Raw genomic sequence first — 23,746 nt, 5'->3', positions numbered from 1 at the left:
TACCTTTATTTTATAAACATTCTTTAATTTATTTTTAAAAAACACATAAAAAAATTTGAAATCAAATCATTTGACACCCCCTTAACTATTTTTTTCAACTTTTCGATTTGCCAAACATTTTTAAAAAATGTTTTTAGCTTGACCCAAAATGAGTTCTTTTCCAATTTATTAAAATTGCCTGCAAACCAAATAATTTGTTATTTGCCCAGCTCTAGTTTTAAGGCCCCAGTTCATCTAAGCAAATTAAACATATTTTTAACTATGGGCACATGCTGAAGTCTCATTGTTTAAAGGCATTGCTGCATTGAGAGCTAAAGGGTTATGCTTCAACAGGAAGCAGACACCAAAGCAGCTGCATCAGGGACAGCTACACCATGAGAGGAGATGGGAAATGAGGGGTTTACCCGCTTCAGCACCTGAGAGACAAATCTGCAGGGAGACTCTTCCCCAGGGGCACTAAGGCCCATGTAGTCCACCCTTCCCCTCCATCCATGCGGATTTGGGGAAGACAAAAGTGCCAGAGTAGAACCAGAAACTCAGCAGGCAGGAGCAGATACAGAAGCAGCTGCATTAGGGGCCTTTGGAAATTTATGATGTCAACAGACTCTGTTTCTCAATTTTTACTTTGGACATTCTCTCCTCTCTGCTAGTTGGCTGTTTGCTCCAACCCCTCATACACCCTCTCTAACAGTCACTCATGCCCTCCTTAAGAGTCACTTACCTCAGCCTCAGTCCCCCTGCCGACCATATTCCCTTCATTTCTCCTTCCCTCCTCTTCACATTCCTCTCTTCCCTTGCTGTTTAGCTAATTCCCTCCAAATAAACCTTCCCTCTCATTTTTTTTTAAATCATGAAACGAATATGATGTTCACCAACAGTCACTCTGCCTGTATATTCTAGACTTTTCCTTAATGATTTAAGGATTATGATCAAGGGCTACCTTATTACAAATCATAAACATGCCACATAACCTGCAGGACACTATGCTGTGCCACTTGTCCTGCTAACACTCACATATTCCCACGCAGAGAAGTGGCTGTAGAGACTGAGGCAGACAATACAGCTAGACTAGATTACAACAGCATCACAACTGTCTTGCAAACTTGTCTTTCTCACCAACAGAAGTTGGTCCAAGAAAAAGACACTGCCTCACCCACCTTGTCTCTCTAATATCCTAGGAACAACACGGCTACAAAACCATACAACACTATTTCTTATTGTTAGTTAAATAAATAAACTCTCCTTAAACCTTACCTCAGTCATCAGTTAAACATTTCAGGTGTCCAGCAGATTAGATAATATTGCCTAAAATATTTAAGGCATGAGTCATGTGAAAACAATCAGAATAAAATTTTGGAGGGCAATGGACTTTTTTCCATTGATAACGGGGGCGGCTCTAGGCACCAGCAAAGCGAGCAGGTGCTTGGGGCAGCCCATTTGTGGGGGCGGCAGAGATCCAGCATGGGAGCTGAGAACCAACAGGGGGCCCTGGGAGCTGTAGTTCCTTGGTTAGCTCGCTGGCTATAGAGCCAGCCCTGAAGCAGGGAAAGAACTACATTTCCCAGCATTCCCTTGGCCACTACCAACAGGAAAGAGGGGGAGGGAGTGAGGTAGCTGAGACCTCATGCTGCAGCCTGCTGTGAATGGAGAGCTGCACTGGGAAGGGTAGGGATACCATATTTTAACATTCCAAAAATAGGACACTCCACGGGGAGGGAGGATAACCCCACCCTGCCCCCATCCACTCCCTCCGACTGCCCCCCCCCCAGAAACCCCAACCCATCCAACCCCCCTGCTCCCTGATCATCCCCTCCCGGGACCCTGCCCCTAACTGCCCCCCAGGACCCCACCCCCTAGCTAAGCCCCACTGATCCTTGTCCCCTGATTGCCCCCTCCCGGGACCCCACCCCCATCTAAGCCTCCCTTCTCCTTGTCCCCAACTGCCCCCTCCTGAGACCCCCCCCAACTTACCCCCTAGGATCCCACCCCCTACCTGTCCCCTGACAAACCCCTGGGACTCCCATGCCTATCCAACTGCTGTCTGTCCCCTGACTGCCCCCCCCCAAAACCCTGAACCATCTAACCCCCCCTTCTCCTTGTCCCGTGACTGCCCCCCCCGCCCCGGAACCCACTACCCCTTCTCCAACCCCCCAGCCCCCTTACTGTGCCACTCAGACCAGCGTGTCTGGCTTTGCACAGCGCCAGACACACTGCTGCATACATGCTGCCGTGCTCCCCTGCGGAGCCACAGCCTCCCCCAGCACCTGCCTTCCAGATTTGAACACCTCAAAATTCAGGAATGCTCAAGCTCAATTTGGGCAGCTGTTACTTCATTTCTCCCAAATCAAATATACTGATCCACTGTAACTTGCTGTAGAAAAAGTAGGATAAAATTGAGCAAGAAATGCTTCCCAGTGGTTATTAGGACTGGAATTGCTATTTTCAACAGCCATTGCCTTTTGTTTGTTTGTTTAAAAGGAAGACAGTGATATTGCATTGGCAAATTCCCCATAGAAAGATAGAGTGGAACAAAAGAATAATAAAGGCACCTCAACTTTTCCTCATTTATGTAGGACAGTCTTATAATATGCATCCAGATATCCTCCAATCACACGAGCTGAAAATTGTTCTATTTTACTGCAGTCCTGTAACCATATGGGAAGCAATCCTGTCGGTGTTCTGTGCACATCCAAAATTCCTGCTGAATGACCCGCCCTGGGAGCGAGTTACCAGGAAGGAGAGTGCAGGGTGGGGCGGGAGAGCCCAGGGCTGGGGCAGCAGGAGGTGTGTGTGGGGGGGCAATGGTGGAGTGGTAGGGGGGAGCTCAGAGCTGGGGCAGCAGGGTGTGTGGGGGGGGGAGTGAGAGCCCCGGGCTGGGGGTGTGGGTGGTGGGGGAGAGCCCAGGGTTGGGGCAGCAGGGAGGGTGCGGCGAGGAACCCAGGGCTGGGACGGGGGACAGCCAAAATTATTTTTTGCTTGCGGCGGCAAAAAACCTAGAGCCGGCCCTGATTGATAAGCACATTTAGTCCTTCAACTTTGGATCATGTAATGATATACTCCATTTGTGAACTATCCAACAATTTTATCCATAACTACAGTTTGGTATCCTTGTTATTAAAGGGTAAACTATTAAGTATTTTAGGTAGGTAGGTCCCAAGTCAATTAGGGCTTTAAATTACAGTCTTCACCTTAAACTTCACCTGCAAACCAACCAGCACAGATCATCTAGTGGAGGCTGGATATGCTTAGCTTGAATTTAAGCTTTTACTAGGCCAATTTAATCAATGGTGTAGTGCTGCTGAAGTAAAAACAACAACAACAACAATAACTAAAAAGACCACACTCACACACTAGGGATAAATTTGGCCCATATTTTTGTTTCTATGCTTTAAACAATTTTTTTTCTTCACTTTTCCTCAGCACACAATAAAACTGGCTCCGTACTACTAACATAACTTAAAACCAAATATTTCAAGTCTTACTATCACTATCCTCCAGGGACAATAAAAGCCACACTGTAAAGTAGAATACCAAAAAGCAAGAGAGAGTACTCTCTCCAAAATGAATCAGTGAGAAAGAAACCCACAACAACAGAATATAAATTCCATCATTGAATGCAGGTCTGGAAGCAACAGATTTGTTTTATTATTATATTCTTTAGACTGGCTATACTGCCTCCATAGAATTTAGAGTGCACCATACAGTGCTACAGTATGTAATAGAATCCTCAGCTGAAATACTGTATGCATCTAAAATAAAATGTACATTTGTGAACTAGTCAATGCATTTCATGTAACTTCCTAATAGTAAAAGATAATGGTAGTTACAGAGATTATTTGATGTCCTCTTGTTACTACATTGATGCATAGGAAAGAGTGCCACCTATTGAGTCAGCAAAAACAATTTCTTCAGCATCTTGGAGGTCTCCCAACCAAGTACTGACCCAATCCAACCTTGATTACATTGAAAATTTGATGAGAGCATAGCCTGGGGTTATGTAGCTGGTATATTGCTAACTAATTAACAACATCACATTACTTATCCACTTTTTTCCTCAAGATTCTGACTACAGATACCTTTTGCATACTTAGTTCTACCTGCAGGGTGTTTGCTATCCTCTCAATGTATTTTGTTCTTCTTCTTTTTTTTTTTTTAGCAGACAGTCTATGAATTTAAAAACCCTTTAAAAAAGTAATACAAGCAGTTCACGCAGAAGCTGAATTCCCCCCCCCCCTCATGTCTCAGCTGACTCTTTTTTTGAGTTATTCAGACAAAATGAAGAATAAAGCACCACATTCACACAAGCAGAAATAATGTAGAGATGACCAGCTGTGTGGTCAGAAAGAAGTAGTTTGTTAAACAGTGGACCTATACTGTAGAATTAACCCTAGGGTGGAAAGCAGCTTGCTAAGATATTTTCAGCAAGCATAGTGACAGAGTGAATATTTTATTACACTCACTGTACATTCACCTGCAAACTATCCATTTAGTCCATTGAGCAACAACATTCTACATTTTGTTGCTTAAAGTATTCCATTTACAATGTACTGTAAGTACTGTGAAAAACATTAATGAGACTTTAGAGTATTTTATCCCTCTTTTATTAAAAGAATACCATTAGAAAATGGCAGGCTGTAAATAACATCTCCTTCTTCAAAGACAGACTTGATAATTCCACTTAACAAGGGGCAACAATACTCACAAAATGATCGTGGTTGGTTTTTTTTAGAAAAGTCAAAGCCAAATCCACCTGCTAAACAATGTAAAAAATGTTGTGTCTTACCTCTGGCATAAGGGGTTGGCCATTTTTTAACCAACTGTAGGAAGGACTTGGTTTTCCACTTGCCTTACATTCCCAAAACAAGCTGTCATAGAGAGACAGATAGGCATTTTGGATTTTTTTATCCCATTCAGGGAGTGCTGTATTAACAAGACAAAAAGTACAAAGCATTGTAAACAGAAGCCATGCTTTTGGTATGCTCAGTTTACAGCCAATCACGTGGACCAATATTGTCTCATTGTTTCCTTGTACTCCCCAGTCTGTCTGTATCCATCTGTTGTCTTTTGTCTTATACTTGGATCATAAACTCCCTGGGTAGGGACCGTCTATTTGTTCTATGTTTGTACAGCGGCTAGCACAATAGGATCCTGGTATATGACCGGGGCTCCTAAGCACTACAGTAATACTACTAGCAATAATAGGGTGACCAGATAGCAAGTGTGAAAAATTGGGACAGGGGGTGGGAGGTAATAGGAGCCCATATAAAAAAAAGCCCCAACTATCAGGACTGTCCCTATAAAATCAGGACATCTGGTCACCCTACGTAATAATAAATAACAAACTGCATTCTTGGGGGGTGCACTGGGAGATATCCCTCTGTGAACTCTTCAGTGGACCAGGGGACTGTGACAGGATGATGACATCTGCTCTCCCTGGTGTGCTGATCCTGCTCCAGAGACTAGCACAGATGAGAGCTGGAGCAGAATCCTATCTATTCCTTGCTACTGTTTGCCTTCTTTGAGCTGAGAGGCATCCCTGAGAGGCATACACAGGGAGCTCTCACTGAGTTCTCCTGCAAGAGACACTTGGGCAGGGTGTTCAAAATGCAGAGAGGCTCTTTCTGCCCATACCATCTCGTGCTCCAGTGTAATGGCCAATCACAGTTCTGCCTTAATTAACAAAGAAGATCATTGTAATTTCAGGGGATGATCAGAACAAGATACTGTGACAAAATATCCTTCAGTGTTATTCCTGATACACAGCAAGCTATTGGTTGAATCCTGACTCTGTATCCCCAAATTGTTCATCCATGGAGGCAAAGCTCTCATAGAGTTCAATCCCTGCATTGGGAATGTACCTTTGTGATAAAAGAACAAGTTGGTAAAAGCGGACCATGCTTACCGTTAATTATGAACCATATTTATTACAGTAGTGCCCAAGGACTAACCAAGAATGGAGCCCATTGTGCTAGGCACTGTACAAATACAACGCAGCAGACAGTTCCTGCCCCAAAGAGCTTACAGTCTAAATAGATCAGACAGACCAGGGTAGAGGAAATGGACAGAACTTTCTGCAACAGTGTGGGAATTAAGCGTGAGGAAGTAAATCACACACAAATCATGCCAGCCTGCTTATAAAATCATGAAAATTGCTTGTGAAAATGTTTGTGCTATTTATATACATTTCATTGCCTACCAACAATTATGACTGAAATTGCAAAGCACAATTAATAAGCTTGTAATCTTAATTGCATTTACTGCATTAATAATTGTATAATTAAATTAGTAGTTATTCGTCATGGCAAGGTAATCTGCTATATGTAATACAACCGTTTGATTCGCATTCCATGAAAACAGCTAGACAACGAAAACAAAATAACCCTAACCAAAGCATCATCGTCAACAACAATTAAAGCAGCAGCAAATTGTTCTATTTCTGGCATAAACCTATGCTTTGACATTAACCTGGAGATTGGTAGTCTGTCAGTTAAACCAGACTCTACATTAGAATGGAAGTTTCCTAAAGAAAGAAAGAAATGTCTGCTGACATAGAGCCAACTGCAGGATCAGAGAGCTTAGTTTTAAATGATCATGTCTCATTGTCCTGTTTTATTCTTTATTCTCCTCACTTTAAAATTATTTCTGGCCTACAAAGAACAGTGTCATACTTTGCTATTTAGGGAAAGAATGTGGGCTGGTCCTATGTACCCATGCATGAGAGCAAAGGTGATAAGATGCCCCCTGATTTTCCTGTGTGGGCTACATGCATCTTGGGTCATAGAATAGGAGTGGGGATTGGTTTCATAGGGCTGCTACTCTACACTGCTGTGCAGGTGGGCAAGGGGTAGTTGGAGAATGACTCCCTTCTACAACACTTTGGTCAACACAGCTAAACCAGGCTGGTAGGTGAAGGAATCTGCTACTGGTATAGATCAGAGGGTCACAATTCCTTCCCTATGTTCATGGGACATCACAGCTACATGCTGCCCCCATGATATGGGCTGAGCGTAAATTCTCTATCCATCCCTTAATGTTTCATGTAAATACATGAGATTTCTTTCTGCCTTATATTAACTTTCATAGCTGCAGCATGGCACAGCCTACATTTTTCAATCTGATACTAATACACAATATCTTGTACTTGCTGAAGTTTAAATTGTAATTCAGAGGTCATTTCAAGCCTCCAATCCTTTTATTAATCAGCTTAACCTGAAACTATATTCTTCACTGATATCTCCTTGCAAGGGGCTAATGGACTTCATTATCTTTGTCTTGTACAGAATATTTCCAAATGCTAACATACTCTATGTAAAAACAATTCCATTTGCTCACCGTAGATTATTAGTTGACCTCTTGCAATGTTTCTTCCTCTAATGTTCCCTGCAATACATTCATAAAAGCCTTCATCTTCCTGCTGAAAATCTGGGATTTCAAGGACTCCTTTGGATTTGTAGTGTTTAATTTTCCTTGCCAATGGGTGTCCATCACTCCTCTTCCAGCTAATACTGGGAACTGGACTAAATAATTAGACTGCATTAGATGTGGGGATAATTCAATCAATACATCAGAGAAAAGATAAGTATAATCCCTTAACAATAACTCCAGGGGGAAAGGGGAAGGATTTTAAATAAAGTTTAAAAACACTTCCACATTTCTAAAATGTTTAATTAAAATGGTCTCCAAGGATGGGATTTTCAGATGCACCCAAGTGACTTAGGAGCACAAATCCCATGCAATTGGACAGGCAATTGGAATTGTGTTCCTAAGTCACTTAAGTGCGTTTGAAAATTCCAGCCTCAGCCAATACTGTTTCACCCAGATCTGCTCAACTTTTAGGACCAAATCCTGACATCAGATATCAGAGAGAGAGAGACAGAAAGGAGACTGGGGGAGGGGAAACCTTAGAAAGCTTGAAAGGGCAGCTAATCTTCATGCAAGAATCTGAATTATTGGTTGCTTTTCAGAACAAACAAAATGTCTGCACCATTTCAGATACTCATTGCTAATCAGAATGATGAAACTTCTGACAGGCACACAAAGAAGGAATGAAGAGCTATACATAAGGCCATAAAAAGATGGAGTGAAATGAGGGTACAAAAAAAGAGAAATGAGCAGAGAATGGGAAAAGAGCATGAGTGACTGAGTCAGGAAGAAGGTAAAGAGACAAGGGAGAATATTTCCTTGTTTCTCATTTTATAGCTTTTTATCGTTTCCATTTATGTTCGGATCAATGTATTCTATATATGATAAAAATACTCAAGTGTGAACAAGGCTATAAATACTTCTTGAGTTTCTGGTAATATCACAGACCATACAAGCTTCACCTTCATGATTTATTGTGTCACCAGAACACTTTGAAATATTAATAGTCTTGCATTTCACGGTTGCCTTTCATGGTACTGAAAAGTAAAATAAGCTGCTTTTCCATTGCAGAAGATCTGCTACACTGGGAACAGCTTTTTGAAGGGGCTTTCACTGAATGTTGGAGTGACTGTTTTTCCCTGTGGCTAGTAATGTCATCAGAAAATATTCCGTGCTAAAATTTAGCATGGCAACAAATATATTTTGTGTAACTTGTTGTATGCATGTTCCAAGGAAGCAGTAAGTATATGTCCTGATCCAGCATGCTCATCTTCATGGGCAGATCTCTGCTCCTGCATAGAGCCTCATTGTTTATGTCTGTACTGCTAATAAAACCTCACAGCTGGCTGACTCAGCATGACAGGGCTCAGGCTAAGGGGCTGTTTAACTGCGGTGTAGACGTTCGGGCCTGGCTACAGCCCAAGCTCTGGGAACCTCCCACCTTGCAGGGAGGATCCTAGAGCTTGGACTCTGAGAGTCAGGGTTCCAGACCTGTATCAACTTGTAGAGCAGGAGCTATCCTGTGTATGAGTCTGTGTCTAATTATATTGAGAGAGAGGTCAAATGTTATCTGTATGGAAAAATAATTATCTAAGTAGGGGAAAAAACAAATGTGCACAGAACAATTTACAGTTACAACACCATGACATTTAATGAAAGACAAAATCATGCAAACCTCACTCGGTTAAGGTACCATTACAAACTCAAAACTCAGATCAGACGCACTGAAAACTTTGCAAATGTTTTCAGCCGTCTAGTACTGGCAGAAGTTGATAAATTGTGCAGCAGAAGGACTTCTACCCTAAGCTCCTTTCTGCTATATGAAACTGAAAAGTATAGCATCAAGACCAGAACTTTAGCTGAAAACCCTCTAAGAGCTATTAGAGAACTCAGTGATCTATCTAGCTATCTTAGTATTTCATCAGAATTATGCTGCCTACACAGCCAGTGTCCAGTTATATGCAATTCATTCTGGGCCTGACTGTTGCATTTAGCCACAGCCCTGAGTGAATATATATGATTCTAATCTGACCCCGCAGAGTAGCTTATTCAGTTACATCAAAGTGAGACTGGGAAATGGCTGAGAGCTAGCTGAAGGAGTCTTAACTGAATTAAAACTAAGGTAATGTCAGTAGCAAGGGGAAGCACCTGGAGGAAGCAACCAAGATTTTATCAGTGCCCACAATTAATGTGCTATCCCCTCTTTTCTTGTGCAGGTTTGTAACCTACAGGGCTTTTTGGGCCCCAAGTATCTTCTGGATGGTCAGACAGCAGTGGTTGTAAATTGATTCGTTTTATTACAAAGTAAAAAGATTACTTTTATTATTTGTGGTTCTCCAGGAGGTTATACTCTCTTTTTTGCAGATGAAGACCTGCTCACTGTTATCCAGGGCTCTGCTTCTGTACATTGGATTATTGCAAAACACACTGCTTCTTAAGCTCATGTAAAAAATGCAGCTAGTGTGCAGAAAAGGCCTGTCCCCTCATTATTGTGATCAAGATTACGAAAAAGCTTAGTTGGAGTAGATCTTGCTATAGATTGACTGAGGCCATTGATAACAGGCAGGAGAACATGGCAAGCTTTTAAAAATGATATTGCATGTTAAACAATGGATGAATTGCTGAACTTTTTAAAACTGTATCTTAGGGGGTGGGGGTTAGCTGGCAAAAAGATGAGAAAGTAGGAACCATTGAGGGGGAGGGCGGAAAAAGACAAAAAAAGAAACAACAATTAAGTGTATTCACTCATACTTTGTTATCCAGAAATGGTTATTTAAAGATTTCCTACCCTCTTCCTGGTTTGTTTTATCTTAGCAATCACTATTCATGAATAAGGAAAGTCTTCAGCAGACACCAAGGCCAGAGGCAGGGCTCTGTGGAAAAATGCCTCTTCTGTCAATCTGTCAACTCAGATTTAGCAAGGCCTGAGCTGAAGATGTCCTCCTGTTTTCCTTATCCATGCCAGATCCTTATAATTACTTCCTTGGGGATCTTTCAAGACAAAATCTCCTCCTCTTTGCTTCCCCCTTTCCTTTGAACCAACACGATTGAAATGCATTTCTCCTCCGTTGTAAACTATTACAGGATGACAGAAGTAAAAGTCAGCATTTGGCTCATCAACTTTGCTCTATTTAAATTAGTAATTGCAATAAATACTCAACAGTACTTTGTTCTCTCATAGCAGAGGCTTAGACCAAGTGAATGGCCTAGTTTTATCAAAAGAGAGAATTCATTTGTGAGGACAGCAGCTCCAGCAGACCTTCTCCAACCCAAATTATAGGTTAAATGACTGCTGTTGCAGTCTATAGTTGGATCAGTGTTTCTTTTATGTGCCTATCATACATAAATAGAATCTGCATTATCTGGGCTGTTTGAGAAGGTTTGCATTTCTCCATTGGCTTTTTCTGGTAACTCATTAGCATGGGCTTTCCATGTCTTCAATCACTATTTTTTGCACAAGGCAGCTTTTTATCTGGTTTCTATAGATTTAAATGACACCCTGTTACCAATGAGCTTCTATTCATTATAGTAGAACCTCTTAGTAGCAACCTATTACAGTGGGCCAAATGAAACATTTTGACTAAGGGGAGGAAAAAAGGAAACACTGAATGGATTTAAAATGGGTAAATTAAAATTCACCTTAACAAAGAGAGAGTAATTTTTTGCTGCTAGTCACTTTCATTAAAAGTCAGTGCTTTAGGAGCTTAAGTATTGATAAACACACACACAAAATTGTCCAAATGCCAATCTTGGACCTTTATAATGGGAAGTATTTTCTATGGGAGGATTTGTGTTCATTATTTTTAAGATCAGAATTATCTCAAAGGCTAGTGAATCACCATAACATGAAGGGTCAGACTGTAGTACCCTTACTCACACTGAGTAGTACCTAACACTATAAGTAGTCCCACTGACAATAGTGAGAGTGCTTGGGGTGTAAAGTATACTCAGTGTGAGTTAGGATATCAGAGGCTGACCTTGAGTGTTTCCCCTTTTTTTAACTTGTCCTTTCTCAAACACATATGATTGAAGACTTCGAGGCATCTCTTGTGCATTCATTCCAAAGGGGAATAAGTCTTGAGCAGGTTTAATATAAGAAGCGCACACAAAAAAGGATTATAGAGTGCCAGCCACTTGAGGTCCACTTCTCATCTGTCATTCCCCTTGAAAATACATAAGAAGGCATGAATAGGGTGATATAGTGTGAATGCAACTTTATGGACTTTCAGCGTAACAGGAATTCCAGCTCCTAAGTGATCACACAGCACCCAGACCTTTCCAGATCTTTGGTCTGTGAAGGCCTCTTACAAAGCACAGTCGGGCGTCTCCATCATAATAGGAGGTCGGTCCTACACACATAAATGTTTCTCCTTCCCCACTTGCCCCAGAAATCAGATATCCACTCCAAAGGCTCAGCCTTTTCCCCGGTTCCCATCTGGATTTTAATCTCCATTGTGCAGTAGTGTGCAGGGAGCTTCAATGGAGCTGGTCTTCCTAGTACACAGGGGGTATGCATCCCTTGTGTTGGCTCCCCAAAGTCCTGTCCCTCTACTTCTAACCCAGCCTCCCACTACCTCCGACACATACAGTTGCATTAGCTCTGCTGCAAATAGGCCCTCCACAACAAAACAGGGGCAATATTTGTTCCTCTGTTAACAATCAACTCATGTACCTTTGCTTTCATTTAATACATAACAATAAACAGACTAAATTAAGTCATTGTTTAGGATTGGAAAGATTTGTAATGTCTAAGAACAATTAGGACAATTTAAGAAAGTATTGCACTTCCCAAATAAGAAAACACAGTATATAAATGTGTGCGTGTCTGCGAACATAAATCTATCGTTTGTTTCAGAGCTCCAGAGCACTGAGGGACACTGGGCGCAGCTACTACTTTTATTCATATTCTACAACACAGACTGCAGAGTCACAAATCCATAAGTTACTAAGTTAGATAGAAAAGAAGACAAAAATACTTTATTTTGGGGGATAAGTTTTATCACACTGGGCCTCAATTTAATGTGTTTGTAACGTCATCATCTGCACCAATAGGAAAGTTCCATCTCTTCACGAAATGAAGGCACATATAGCATAACAGCCAGTCGATCACACTGTATTTGCGTAGCATCTTTCATGCTCTGCATCTCAGGACACTTCACAATAAAATTAAATTTGCAGCTTAGATAATTAAGACCATGCCTGGTTAAACAAATGAGACAAAGCGGAGATTTGAAAGCTGCTATAATGTCTGCATCAAATACTGACACACGAAAGAATTAAGATCCAAAGGGCATAATAATTAAAGGGCTCAAGCTTCCAATCATTCCGCTTGATTACTTGGAGATCAGCTGAGGCTTCCATTCCTCTGAAAGAGATGGCTGGTCAGACATGTGACAAGAATCAAGTGATCCACCTCAAGCAGTGCAACAGGGAGATGGAGATGATCCCCCTGGAGCTTGTAAATGATGATGTAAGGGGGGGGGGAGGAATAGCTCAGTGGTTTGAGCATTGGCCTACTAAGCCTACGGTTATGAGTTCAATCCTTGAGGGGGCTATTTAGGGATCTGCAGCAAAAATCTGTCTGGGGATTGGGCCTGCTTTGAGCAGCAGGTTGGACTAGATGACCTCCTGAGGTCCCTTCTAACACTGATATTCTGTGATTCTGTGTAATGCTAAGAATTGGTTATCTCTAGCAGTTAATATACAGAGCATAAGCCAAAATATCCATTCCCTGAATCAGGAGTGTGGGCTAGAAATTGTCCATCCCATTTTTAGTATATTAGAACTGGAGAATATCATTTAAAAAAGATTGGGAGCCTTCTAGTGGTCCTCCCTGTCTTCTATTTCAGTAGCCACCAGATCCTAGCAGAGTATCAGTGTGTAGAGTTAGCTAGAGCTTGCATGTTTTTATATAGTTAGTAAGCATGTTTGGAAAGTATAGACACAATGTCCAAAAAGTGTGGCAAGTTGATGGGGACCCTCCCCCCCATGATAAGTGTTCTGGGTTATGAGTCAAAGGACCTGAGCTATATAGACTCCATGTATGTGTTTGTAAGTTCTCTGATCCAGCAATGGCCATGTGCCCAGGCTCCCAAAAGGATTATTCCTGATGTTAGCAGAGATAATCTATATGGGGAATGGCTATGAACAGGGTTACTCCCACTCAGAATACAAGTGAATTTTGCATTTGCAGCATGTGTGCCTGTTTTGGAGCTATTTTGTTTATTTTCACAACACGTAAGCATGCTCCTATTCCCATTTGGTCCAGGTCAGGGTGAAAAAGCATTTCTGGAAAGGTGTCTCATTTTGGAAGTTATGTATTTTATCAAAAACATAAACATTAAAATGCTTTTTAAAAAATCAAAATCAAACCAAAACTGTTTTTGACATTTAGTTTTGCTAAAAAAAAAATGAAACCTTTTTGTTTCAGTTTGAGCCTGAAATTATTCCCCCTCTCCCAATTTGTTTGTTTAGCCACCAAACTGAAATTAGGTGAAGGTTCCTAACTATCAAAGGAGTGAAACTCTGGAAGAGCCTTCCAAAGGGAAGAATGGGGACAAAAAACTTGTTTTAAAACTAAGCTTGATAAGTTTATAAAAGGGAAGGTATGATGGGACTATAATGACATACGTTTACTATTAGTAAATATCTCCAACAGCTGGCGGTGGGACAATAGAGGAGGAGTGCTCTTAGGCCTGGTCCCCACTAACCCCCCACTTCGGACTAAGGTACGCAAATTCAGCTACGTTTATAATGTAGCTGAATTCGAAGTACCTTAGTCCGAACTTACCGCGGTCCAGACGCGGCAGGAAGGCTCCCCCGTTGATGCCGCGTACTCCTCTCGGCGAGCTGGAGTACCGGCGTCGACGGCGAGCACTTCCGGGATCGATCCGGGATCGATTTATCGGGTCTTAACCAGACGCGATAAATCGATCCCAGAACATCGATTGCCTGCCGCCGGACCCTCCGGTAAGTGAAGACGTACCCTTAGTTGCTACAGAGAATTTTTTCCCAGGTATTTGGCAGATGGGTTTTGCCCGCATGCCTAGGGTCTAACTGATGATCATATCTGGAGTTAAGAAGGAATTTTATCCCAAGTCAGATTGTCAGAGATCCTAGGTGGCTTCTGCCTTCCTTTGCAGTGTGGGGCCTGAGTCATTGCTGGTTTAAACTAGAGTAAATGGTGGATTCTCTGTAATGTGAAGTCTTCATGTCAAGATTTGAGAACTTCAGTAACTCAACCAGAGGCTATGGGACTACTATGGGAGTGGGTGGGTGAGGTTCTGTGGCCTGTGATGTGCAGGAGGTCAGACTTGATGATCATGATGGTCCCTTTTGGCGTTAAAGGCAATGAGTCTGATCCTTTATTGCAGTAAACCCCTTCAAAAGCATAATGAAAGTAATACTATCTAGCACTATTGATACAGTTAAATCCAAAATGTGACCTTTAATGTTGCATGGAGGTAACGTTCAATGGAATGAACACAAGGCTGGAACTCAGAAGTTTAGATCCCAAGTTCTGCCACTGAGTTGCCGTGTGACTATGGGAATTTAGTCAAATAACTCTTCTGAATTTCAGTTTCCCTCTGTGTAAAATGATGAAACTAAAGCACATTTAATTGCTTCATTTGTCCTATTCTGCTCACCCTTCTAGTTAATCATAAATGTAACTGCTATTCATCTGATGGTGATGCATGATATTTGTGTCCTCCAACCCACCCAGTCACCCAACACTTTCAATACTAATTTATTTTCCATCTAAAAGTCAAAGGTTTCTTCATGGTCTGGGGAAGCTATACACAGAGTCTTGTTGTATTCTCCAGAATACGATTCACTGTCAGTAGATGATCCATGATTTGAAAATTACTTTTGAATACTGCCTGCTCCATGCTTGATGCAAATTGAAAGATACTCCATTCATCACTAATTATGGGGTCTTTCATGCTTGTTTTATAATTTTATATTAATGTTGTTTTTCAGCTTGGAGGTACATTCCTGTCCTTCAAATATTTTGCAAACAGCTAACTTACATGCAGCTTCTCCATCCACCGGGAAACCACCTCAACTGAATTAATCTAATATTGATGCTCTGTTCACCTTCACTTTCTTGGCAATTCAACTTGCTAATTTCTGAGATCTATTGTGACAAAAAATTGCTTTCTTCTTGGCAGCCAAACTGCCAGTGAAACAGAGTTCTGCAAGGATTTTTCCCCCCAGTATACTAATTGTTCAGTCAGGTACTTCACTATTGGTTATATCTATTAGACTCCAAGCCACAGGAACCTTTGAAGAAGTTAGAGGGGGAGGAGTGAGGCCAAAGTACCCCCTCTCTCTCTGAAGGTGACTGCTCTGGTAGTAAGCCAGCTGCCCTCTCTTCTGACAACACAGCAGCCCCTGCTGGGTGAAAGATATAATTGCAGCACATCCCTGGCAGAATCTATTATTCTGCTGGATGGAAAAAAAATCTGCAGGGGACAAATTGAGGGAGGGGCAAGTTCCAGTGCCAATGATTAGTCAAATAATGTAAGCGACAAAGGAAGCTAAATTTATCCTTTGATCTTCAACTTTCCAGAACCATCCAACCAAAAGATAGTCAACACAACGTCTATTTTCACTGATAACTAGAGATAGACAAACAGTTTTTGATAAAATAAAACCTCTTTCTAGGTCTTTTGTCATTTCTAATTCCCACTGTTACCTAATGGTTTTAACCATGCTGTAATAAATAATAATAATCGAGACAGTTTCAGTCTACAGTTACACTAGTTTACACGAAGAGTAAGTCCACGGACATCATCGGACGTACCTTGCATTTACATCAACCTAACACCAATCCATCGCTATCCCACTTCTTAATGTATTATCATTCCTTGTATATATAATAATAAATAGAATACCACCTTAATTATCTTGATCTAAACTATCATGACATTTTTTTTGAATCACCGTTACTAAGGCAAATAAAACCAAATCAAGACTAATGGATTTTGAAGTCATGAAATATTAAGTCCATTAATTACAATTAATGGTAAATTATTCTTTCTAGCACTGACATTTTATTATGCAGCTGTACTTATTACCTGAACTTTTTCTTCTGTTTCTTGCCTGACATTGCAGCTGTTCAACAAAAGACTTTACCTCTGGAGGCAGAATAATTCTAACGATCCCCACCCCTACCCCCAGGCTTTCCCACAAGTCCTTTAGTTTTTAAAATCACTGGATGAATTTTATCTCTATTAGTTTCTGGCAGATTTCGGTAACTGAAATTTTCTACATGGTATTGTTTTCTCACTCTCAATTATTATATATGTGGCACCCACTAGAGTTAAGGGTGAACATTTCAGCTATAATCTCCTTTTTATATATTTATACTTATATTCATTCTGCCATCTGTAATAACATATAATGATTACTTATTATTTACAGTGACCCAAAGTGTTACCAAACAAATAAAAGGCCATAGCATAGAGGCTAAGGTCTTTATCTAACACCATTTTTTTGGCTATTTCTTAACAGCCACAGTGCTAGTATTGAAAAGCTACAAAGAAAAAAAATGAAATTAGAAGTTAATGTGATATTTATTAGCATTTTTGGGATTGGAAATGCTTGTTCTTTACTGTTATTTGCAGCACTATGCCATAAATATTGCAGAAAAGGTAAAATTATTAATTCTTCATTGAGAAGCTTCAGAATTACCTGAGGTCCCAATCATTGTTATACTAGTTTACATGCTATGTCCAGGGTGTAGGAAATATTGTAGCGAGGAAAAGATATATATATAAAAAGTCAATATTCTTTTAGAAAGAAATGTTAGATCACTGCATATAAGCAAAAAGAAGCATTTGGCAAGAGAAGTCTAATCATAGAATTGCCAATAGGTCAACATCTTCATTCTTATTGTGATTTAGAATCCATCAAACTGGTGTTAATACAATGGGATGGCTAAGAACAAAAGACTCAGGAGTCAGAAAATACAAACAATGTTTACAGTTCAATCTTAACTCTGATCTCATGCTCTTAGAGCGCCAATGTGTTTTGTGAGTAGTAGTCATTGGCGTGGTTTTATATTCCAGAAAAGGAAAAGGTAGTGTTTCTCTAAACACCGTGAAAGTACTTTCATTTAAGGCTTGTGGAGTGCAAGAGCACAGCAGGTTGTCTATAACCAGCTTAGGTGTGAAAGATCTCTGTAATACAGAGCACAAAGACATTGACAGCTGATGGCACTGGCCAACCCAAGTGGACTAACAGTATGAATATATATGAGTGAATAATGGGAATGCAGTTCTGAAGCCCAAGAGAGACAATACCTCATAACATCTGAGCTATATAAGAGATGTATTTAAAAAAACGTTGAGCTGATATGTACAGACAATACTAAGCACTAGATTTTTTTTCCAAGTATTTAGGTTCCTATACACACCTTGTGGGATTTTCAAAAGCACCTAGGCTTAGAGGTGTGCTAAGTGATTGTTCGGTTTGCTAACAGTTCCAGAAAAAAAAATGTTTCAGGTTGACCTGTAATAAACATTTTTTTGAAAGTATTGGCAAACAAATAAGTTGAAAAAAAATCATTTTGGAGTGAACTAAATATTTTATTAGACCTGAAATGAAATGCTTTATTTTGACTTTGAGGTTTTAAAATGTATATATTTTTAAATAAAAGGAAAGAAAATTTTGAAATGAAGTCATTTTGAATAGAAAAGACAACACATTTTCTTTATAAAATTTGAAATAGCACATTTTACTTTTTTTAGAATTGTTTATTTGTTTGTTTATTTATTTATTTTGGTGGGTGAACAGGTTACCAATTCAACAAATTTGACACAAATTCATTAAATGTTTGGTTGAGCTAAATCTGAAATTTTTGTCAAGAAATTTTTTTTAGTCAAAAAATGTTGCCCATCTCTACATAGGTGACTAACTTCAGTTGAAATCAGTGGGAGTTAGGAACCCCGATGCTTTTGAAAATTCCATTGGGCACATATTTGCATATTTGGGCACCTAACTTCCTTGAATAATATGGCCCTATGTAACCTGCTTAAGAATGATGCACATACTATACTTTTTTTTCCCTGCTGTACTCATACATGCCTGTCAACTCTGGAATGGTGTCTTTTCACATATTCACATGCTGGTACAAATGTGGTGCACGGCTGAATTCGTTTTAAAAATATCAAGGATTGCATAAAGGAAGAGAGAGTATATCTGTACTATAGCAAATCTATAATGGAAACATTCTCCTAAAACTCCATTACACAGATTTGAATACCAAACAACACCCATCCATTACACACTTGTTCTACTAAGTTCATATTGTCAGTATGGTATTAATGACATCCATATTTAGTTATTTATTTATTATTGTTCAGTAGTCACTGGTACTTACTGAATGTACCCCAAAGATACCATACCAGCACCAATATCAACTGTGATTAAATATGTGGAGTAGCAGAAGCTGCTTTGACCAACTCTAACTTGCTCCCTGTTTTAAACATAACTCAGAGAGTACCATACTGTTTAACGGATTTGGCCTTAGCCACACCTCCTTTTGGATAGTCAGATCACGTTCACTTTTTTTACAGAATGCCCAAAATGTGAACAAGCCACATGCACCACATTATTATGCCCTTCTTGGGCTTCCTGAAATAATATGGCAACATTCTTTTTTAATGTGTAACTTACATGCCTTTTGAGATGTCTCCATGTAGCCAGTATCTCTTTCTGTCATATGTTCACCATACATCTGATAAGACTCATACTTAAACCTTTGAAATGTAAAGCCAACACTGACTCACCCACTCTTTCTTAAGTCAAGGCTTTAAATGTGTATAACTGTAAGTATATAAAGCAAAATCACAGTATTTCAGAGGGGAAATCACATTTGTTACATGTAGAAGACTAGTCTGGGAGAAAGTGTCATAAAAATTAGTGATTTTTTTCTTCCTATTCATTTGTTTGTTTGTTAATTTATTTTATTTTTCTTCTTCTCAAAGTGGTTTCCGCAGGAACATTTGATTAATTTATCTTCTCTACAACTCAGGCTTTTAACCTTCGGAAAAGCTCTAAATATTTAAAAACTCAGCATCTTAAAACAGATTGTCAAAGTCAACTAAAACTAAATAGAAGTCAACAATCTGAGGTTATTTTGGCTTTTCTAGAGAAAATATATACTCAGGGAACATACTGGTCTTCTTAACCCACTTTACATTTATTGAGTTAACTGACTGTTGTTTGATACACAGATCCCTACAGGACATGTTGGAAGAGATCTTGAGTGCTCGACTGGGATGTTTGTCTTCCTTGGACATGGAGATTAATGGAGATTAAGATTAGGAAAACAAATCAATTGCAGTTTCCTGCAGTTCATAGATTTTAAGGCCAGACAGGACCTTTAGATCATCCAGTCTGCCCTCCTGTATAACACAGGCCATAGAATTTCATCCTGTTATCCCTTTATTGAGCTGAATAACTTGTGTTTGATGAAAGCATATCGTTATGGTGGGGTGAGCATTGGTGGCCAATCTAAGAAGAGATTCACTACCGTGTATGGCAAATTCCCATTACATGTTTTCTCCCCCCAAAATGTCTTTGTCATAGCAGATACAGTCAATTCAATGCCATTTAATAAACACTGTTCTTAGAAAGACCTGTGTTGTAGCTAAAAGGGCCAATCATCTCTCAGAAGAACTGTACTCCCAGCAATATCCGATGTACTCTGAGAAGGGGACATAACACCTTCTCCATCTCTAAGCAGTTCCAGTTTATCTCTAATTATCCTTTACAAATGTCAGTTAATTGTTTTTAATATTCAAAACAGGAACATGCTTTTTATTTGAAAATGCCAATTAATCATGCAACAAGATACCTTAGAAACTGGCCAGATCCTTAGCAGGTGTAAATCAGGACATCTCCATTGACGATACATTGAATTACACCAGATGAGGATCTGGCTCACTCTATTGCTGATTGAGTGTCTTACTGCACAACATGTTGTGAAGTATGAGGTAGAAAGTCAAGCTACTTCAACTACTCCTTTGAACAAGCACAATAGTTTCCTATAAATACTATGCCTAGAGGATATGGTCCAATCCCAATGGGTGCTGAGTACCTGTAACTCCGATGGACTATTATGTGAGATTTGATCCTTAGCACCTCTCAAGAGATAATCAGCACCTCTCAACAGTAGTTATAAAGTGAACTGCGCAAAGGTCAGTGGCTCCATTTTGGAAGGTTCCTTAGCATACGTTCAGGTTCAATCCATATGGGTTCATCCCAAGTTTTTTTCTGAGATGTGAATTTGAACACAAAATTTGGTTTCACATAGTATTTTACATGATCTTGATGCGAAACTGCAAATCAGCCCACGATTGTCCTAAACTAAGGCTTGTGTTTTCTTCCAAGGTTTAGACAGCTTGGTGAACCTTTCAGTGAATGCAGTCTTAGTTCTGAGTTTGTAACAAACCGGCCACTAAGTCAGCTTCAGATTTTTGTTTGTTTGCTGGTTTGCATCATTGTGAATATTTAACACAGAAACAATAATAAATCAAAATAAGGTTTGTTTTTTTAAATTACCTATCTAGGTATTTTTGACATTTGAATGACAACCAATCAAAAATTCTCCACTTGACCCTAAAGATTCTAAAGATATTCACAATTCACTGTGACTATCACTGTTGAATAGCAAACATTAAAACAAAAACAAAACTCCTTACTTTCCAAGGGCAAAGCATTCCAGTTTAACAGATGAACCCTTCGCTGCGTATGTTGTTTCTGGAAAGCGTACTTCAATCTTTGGTTCATACTCTCCCATCACACCTGTTGAACATCAAAACAGCTAGCACTCCAGTTGTGTGTCAGACCTGTCTAGTACAACAGGATTTCAGTGTAAAAGAAAGGATGTGGTTATTTCTAAAATTAGAGTCTCATCCTGTTCCCATGGGAATCAATCAGCATTTTTAAAATTATTTCAGAGGGAGTAGGAATGGTGAATTTTACCCCTATGCAAGCATCCACCATGAGGCCCAGGAATTATTTGAGTCTATGTGGATCTTAAGTAGTGTATAGGTTTTGCCCTGGGTAAATTTCACTTGTGGGTCAAGATATTTGAAAAAACCACAGCACCCAGAAGCTCCCATTCAGAACAATGACTACTAATACACAGAGTGTTAACCACAATGCTGTCAAATATCAAAAGCGAGATGGTTAATGTTCAGTATGAGATGTGGGTGAAGATGAAAACAATGAAAACAGCTGGGTACTGAGCACTTTTGAAAATCTGACTATTTCATTTAGGTACCTAAACAGGATCTGAAGGTTTTGGAAAATCTGGTCCCAATTTTCTGTACTGAGCACTTTGGAAAATCTGACTAAGGGTTTAGCATCTGCAGTGCTTACTGTGAATAGGATGAGTTTGGAGGTGTTTAGCATTGCAGTGATTGTAGGCTTATATTTTTAGCCAATATGCTTAAAGTTGAACTTCCTAACTATACAGGGATAGGGTACACTGCACTAGGATTAACCAATCGGTTCAGTTATTTCCATCGATCCAATGTCTTCACCCATATCCCATACTGGATATAAACCAATGCTTTTTTTTTATGTTTAACAAGCATTTCATTAACATTATGTGTATGGTTATTCACTGTTGCACAGTGCTTCAGAGATCACTGGCCGGGGGTATGATCCAAACCCCATTGATGTTAACTGAAATACTCCCATGAATTTCAGTAGGCTCTGAATCAGGCCCCTACTCTCCCTAATGTAAAGAAAGAGGGAAGACGATAAGGAGCAGAAGAGATATGGAAAAAATATGGATGGAGTAAGGAGGGTAGGATAAAAGGAGCGTGTTGGTAGAAAGGGGCAAAGAAGAATAGGAGCAAAAGATAGGGTGTTTGTTCCTAGGTTTTATATAAAATAACTAACTTATGAGCTATGAAGCTATACATTTGTTTGGGGGCTGTGGTATTTACGCAAACAACACAAAAAAGTATCTTCTGAATTAAAATACCATCAGAACTTCATGGCAGAAATATTGCCCTATAATGAGTGTTTGCCTTTTATTTATTCTAGGAACATAACCTTCTGCTGTATTTTGTTAGTTTATCAGAGTACTTTGAAAGCAGTATGAGGGATTACAATTCAGGTAAACAATCCCATCAAAAAACTTTGCTAACAGATTTCCCAGCTATATATTCCCCATTGTGAACATTTATTTAGAGAGCTGCCTAAAGGTGTTTGTTTTTTTCTCACTCCAATGACTCACTTAGTTTTGAGCTACCTCTGGATTTTATATTTGAGCAATAACTTGAATTTAAGTTTAGAAAGCTTTGTCAAATTCAAATCAAAACATAAGCCTTCCTGGGAAGAATAAAATTAGAATAGGGAACTGGCATTCTTTTGCTTTCTTTCAGTTGCATTGTTTTGTCTTGCTGTAGATGTGTTTATTAATTAACCCTAAACTGAACCTCTTTCTTCATTTTACCAACTAAGGCCTGATCCAAAGTCCACTAAAGGTAAAAGGGAATCTTTGGATCAGGACCCAAATAAGAAGTATGAATCTGCACGTTTGTCTCAAGGGATTTGTTATTGCATCAAAATGAATAGCTAACATCAAAGTCAAATAAATGATTTTAATAAGTTTTGTTTTTTTTTCTAGATAGTCACATTAAAAGAACTTACCATCACTACGGAGGATGAGTGGAGTGGGTGGGCCCCGAACACTTTGTTCTGATTTGGCATTAGTTACAATACAGGTATAATTGCCCACATCAGATAGCTCTACTTTGGCGATGTATAGATTTCCTGTCTCTTGGGAGACAAATCGACGACTATCCTCCTGAACATACAAGGGGTTATCATTGAAGATCCAAGCATAGGAAAGGTCTGGAAAACATCAAATATTCATCACGCATCCTTTCCAATGTACTCTATTCCATGTTAGAGTCTAACCCAAATGTAGCCAGTTTCAAATATCCAGTCATCCTTACAGGAGAAATTTGGGATGAACTCAGATAAAATAAGCATTTGTTTGCCCTAAAACATAAATCAAACCTTTTCAAAAATTCACCGACTTTTGGATAACTTAAGTGCACCATTCACTTTCATTTTCTAATGCCAATCTATTTCTTGGCTTCAACAACAAGAAGAAACAAAAGTGCTGAAATGCCATGAAAAAGCTGTTTTAGGAAGTAATTTCCATTTATAATACTGTTCTTCTAAATATCTGGCACTTCTATTGCTCTTTGCATGGCCTTTTGGCTCCCGCATATCCTTATATTTATTCTGGAAGCTTAGTATGTTTATGTGTGTAGAAAAAGCTTGTTTCTATCCCATCTATCCATCTAGATATTTGTAGGCTATTTGAATCCCATCTCTTCATTGAGAC

General features: G+C 39.6%; 1 protein-coding gene across 9 annotated transcripts in view; it reads right to left on the bottom strand.

The window, feature by feature from the left end:
* CNTN6 (contactin 6) overlaps window positions 1-23,746 on the bottom strand; it is a 221,507-nt gene that overhangs the window by 61,164 nt on the left and 136,597 nt on the right. For 6 of the 9 annotated variants that reach the window (XR_010589022.1, XM_005288540.5, XM_008168082.4 and 3 more), the window contains exons 6-9: window positions 23,041-23,244; window positions 21,075-21,177; window positions 7,333-7,517; window positions 4,784-4,920 (exon numbers count right to left, since the gene is read on the bottom strand). Coding sequence is in view for 8 of the 9 variants with exons in the window: in XM_005288540.5 (XP_005288597.1) it covers window positions 4,784-4,920; window positions 7,333-7,517; window positions 21,075-21,177; window positions 23,041-23,244 (629 nt within the window). In the remaining variant the exon portion in view is untranslated. Of the gene's footprint in view, window positions 1-1,254; window positions 1,463-4,783; window positions 4,921-7,332; window positions 7,518-21,074; window positions 21,226-23,040; window positions 23,245-23,746 lie in introns of those variants that run through there. The other 3 variants (XM_065550804.1, XM_024105034.3, XM_065550805.1) reach the window with 3 other exon arrangements.

The sequence above is a fragment of the Chrysemys picta genome, chromosome 7 (genome assembly GCF_011386835.1).
Source record: "Chrysemys picta bellii isolate R12L10 chromosome 7, ASM1138683v2, whole genome shotgun sequence".
Lineage (NCBI taxonomy): Eukaryota > Metazoa > Chordata > Testudines > Emydidae > Chrysemys > Chrysemys picta.
The sequence above is the reverse complement of the archived record's forward strand: the minus strand, read 5'-3'. Positions and strand labels throughout refer to the sequence as shown.